The following is a 3613-nucleotide window of genomic DNA, read 5'->3' as shown; positions in this document are numbered from 1 at the left end:
GAGAGAGAGAGAGAGAGAGAGAGAGAGAGAGAGAGAGAGAGAGACTGCTGAAGAATCTGGAGTGTTGTTAAAGGAATTATGAACCCCTTCCCACCAGGGGCCACCAGCAAGATTTTGTCATCAGCTTCTCCATTCTAGATCACAAAAAACACATATGTTTCTTCACTGTTAGATTTTGGGAACCCTGGTTGTTAGGGGCTTACATCCAGTCTGCCCTGGTCTGCTCCTCCGGCCACAGAGTAGGGTCAGTGGGACAGTGGCCTAGCCTGCCCCCTTGCTAAAGTCAGCACAACACATTTACCCACCATTCTGATGCTCAGTTACTTTATATATGCCTTGAGACCAAAGTCACATCTTTATGTTTTGTGGCTATTCCTCACTCCTTCATGATAGCTCCAGTCAATGGAAGATCCAAGTGTATTTTCAGTGTATTTGACTGGTTGAAGACTTGGTCAATTTTGTTTACCTCATTCTGGTTGAGGGCAGAGGAAAGGGTAAGGTCATTTACATTTGCAACCTGGTATTATTGGATCTTGGAATATAAGCAAGGAGGTCTTCCTTTACTTGCCTTCACTATAGCTCTAACCCGTACTGGGCTAGAAGAGCCCATGATGTTCTATTTCATGTGAGAGTTGGGTGTCAGATGCTGTTGGCTCATATTTTATGGAGGGTGTAAAAAGGGTATTGCATAAAGCTCCATCTTTCAGGCTTCCACCAAGTGTGCAGTCAGTATTTACAGGATTGATCACTCTCTTAGGCACATGATGGGGAGGACTGGCCACAGAAGGTGGTGATGTGGGCCCAACATGGAAGCCCTTATAAGCTGATTTAGTAAAAAAGATGCACTACTGCTACCCTGAAGTGTTTTACCTTTTTTTTTTTTTTTTTTAGAAAGACAATCAGAAGAGTTTAAACATCGACTCTTTCTACCTGGAGTCTTTATATCAGTCCTGTCCAAGGGGAGTTGTGCCATTTCAGGCGGGTTCACAGAACTATGAGCTGAGTTTCCCAGGTAAGTTTCTGTGTTTGCAGTGTTGTTTGAGGTTGAAATCCAACCTTTGGTAAACTTGTGAAAGTGGGAGTAGAGTAGATGTGCATTGCTATGGTCAGTGTCAGTAAGGCAAGCAGTATAGCAGAGTGGAAGTCAGTGGCTGTCAAATCTGTATTCTAAAGCCCTGGCTCTGACAAACACTTGCTTTGCAATCCTGGGTGGGGTGTGGCTCTCTAGGCCCAGCTCTCTACTGTAAAATCAGGGGACTGAACTAAGGGGTCATGGGGGCCACTTCCAGCTCTTCCACTCTAAGTTTCTGATTCTAGGTGGGCAGCCTCCAAGGCAAAGGCAGAATTTTGGAGTGTTGATGAGTACAGTAGAGGCCTTGGCCACCTTCAGAGTTTTAGAAACTTGCTGTTTCTCTTGGGCTTCATTGTCTAGGTCAGTAGTTTCATTTATCACATTGACTAAAGCATTTTGTTTTCCACCGTGCTTATTTGAGTTACTGTAGAAAAGTCTTCTGGTTGACTTCTACCAATCTATCCACTGTGTTTAGGCATCCCAGCACCCCAGCCTGGTGACAGAGCCAGACCCCGCTTCCCCACACACAAAAGAAACCAGTTCAGAGCTGCCCTCCCTCTGAATGTACTGTCCCATTGGCACACCATGAAACACCCCCTGTATATGGCCAGGTACTTGCCCTTTCAGGGCCTACAGGTGCTTTGGAAGAGGCAAAGGGGACTTTCTCAGGTCTTTGAATTCCCAGATGGTACCTGAGATTTGGGCCCTGTACCACCTAGTGTGTTGAGGAATGCAGCTTTTAAAATAACCATTATACCAACTATTTAGAAAACAACTTTGCAATCATGTCAAGCAACATTAAAATATGCTTGCTTTTACATTTCCTCAGGAATCTTTCTTTGGAAATAATTTACTACAAGAAGAAAAGAAAAAGCTATAGGCATGAAGATCTTTATTGAAGCCTTACCTATAGGACTAAAAAAATAGGAACAACCTGTTTACCTATAGGATTCTGACCAAATAAATTAGAGCATTAAGTTTCAGTAGAGTATTTGGTAGTTGTTCAAGGTGACAATGAATGAAACTAGGTAGTAAAAGCAAAATTTGCTATTGTTAAATGAAAATGGTAGAACACCAAATTTATATTAGTCCATTTTTCTGTATGTATGTTACTTTTAAAATAGAAAAGGTTTTTTAAAAAATGTCAGTGTTCACAATAATTTCAGCAATGTATGCATGTGGGCCAAGACAGCAGGTAATAGAGAAAAACAAAAATCTGTTCTATTGGATGGTGGAATTTAAAATAACTTAAGTGTTAACAAATCCTTTGGTGGTATTATATTGTTTTTACAGTTTAAAAGAGCGGTGGAGAGATGAGAGCCAATATACTTTGTTCCTGAATCCGGAGCAATTTGACCAACTACTTTTGTTTACTTACTTCATAGAAACCATTTCAAATCCTGGTTACTCAGGAGGCTGAGGTGTGAGGTTCACTTGAGCTCAAGGAGTTAGAGACTGCAGTGAGCTATGATTGTTACACCCCAGCACCTCAGCCTGGTGACAGAGCCAGACCCCGCTTCCCCACCCGCAAAAGAAACCAGTTCAGAGCAGTTTGCAGTGTTCCAGGCTGTTATCCTACCTCTCACCTCAAAGCAGCCTTTTCAAATCTCCATCTGATTCGGCCCACCTGCCTCCATTCCAGCCTCCACCATGTCCTTCAGGGTGACCCAGAAGTCCTACAAGGTGTCCACCTCTGGCCCCTGGGCCTTCAGCAGCCGCTCGTACATGAGTGAGCCTCAGCTCCTCAAGGCTCTCCAGGGTGGGCAGCAGCAGCTTCAGGGTGGCCTGGGCACTGGCATGGGTCAGAGTGGTGGCATCACAGCCATCACATGCACCAGAGCCTGCTTAAGCTGGAGGTGGACCCCAGCATCCAGGCCGTGTGCACCCAGGAGAAGGAGAAGGTCAGGATCCTCAGCCAGAAGCTTGCCTCCTTTGTTGATAAGTTGCGATTCTGGAGCCACGGAACAAGATGCTGGAGACCAGGTGGTGCCTCCTACAATGGCAGATGAAGGCTCAGAGCAACATGTTCAGCATGCTGAGAGCTACATTAGCAGTTGTTGGGGCAGCTGGGCATGCTGGGCCAGGAGACGCTGAAGCCGGAGGTGGAGCTTGGCAGATTGTTGTCTCAATTTGTTAATAGACTGCGAGTATCTTCTCTTGTTCATTAAGCTAGTGTCTGAGTGCCAGCTGGTGCCCTCCTGGTTGCAGGCCCCAGATGCTGAGGGGATGTTGCTCTTTTGGAGTATTCAAGAGGGTGGTGAGAGACAGTGAGCCAATAAGCAACTCTGATCACTTTACTTGGAAGGCTGAGGTGGATGGATCGCCTAAGCCCAGCAGGTAGAGGCTGCGGTGACCTTGAGCATGCCACTGCACTCTAGCCTGGGCGACAAGAGTGAGACTCCAACTCAAAAAAGAAAAAAAGTGTTAACAGCTATGGAGGCAATGAAACAATGTAATGGAGCAGCCAGAAATGGAGACCTTCACCGAGAAGCTGGAGGCTTACTCTTTTTTTTTTGAGTTGGAGTTTCACTCCGTCGCCCA

The 3613-nt window shown here is 45.5% G+C and overlaps 1 protein-coding gene across 1 annotated transcript in view; it reads left to right on the top strand.

Moving 5' to 3' along the window:
• ZC3HAV1 (zinc finger CCCH-type containing, antiviral 1) overlaps positions 1–3613 on the top strand; it is a 49182-nt gene that overhangs the window by 42512 nt on the left and 3057 nt on the right. Inside the window, exon 10 of the mRNA XM_021713050.1 lies at positions 892–1012. Coding sequence (XP_021568725.1) covers positions 892–1012 — 121 coding nt within the window. The remainder of the gene's footprint in view (positions 1–891; positions 1013–3613) is intronic.

This window comes from Carlito syrichta, unplaced genomic scaffold (assembly GCF_000164805.1).
Source record: "Carlito syrichta isolate Samal-C Ts95f unplaced genomic scaffold, Tarsius_syrichta-2.0.1 Scaffold304006, whole genome shotgun sequence".
Lineage (NCBI taxonomy): Eukaryota > Metazoa > Chordata > Mammalia > Primates > Tarsiidae > Carlito > Carlito syrichta.
This window is presented reverse-complemented; position numbering and strand designations above follow the sequence as displayed.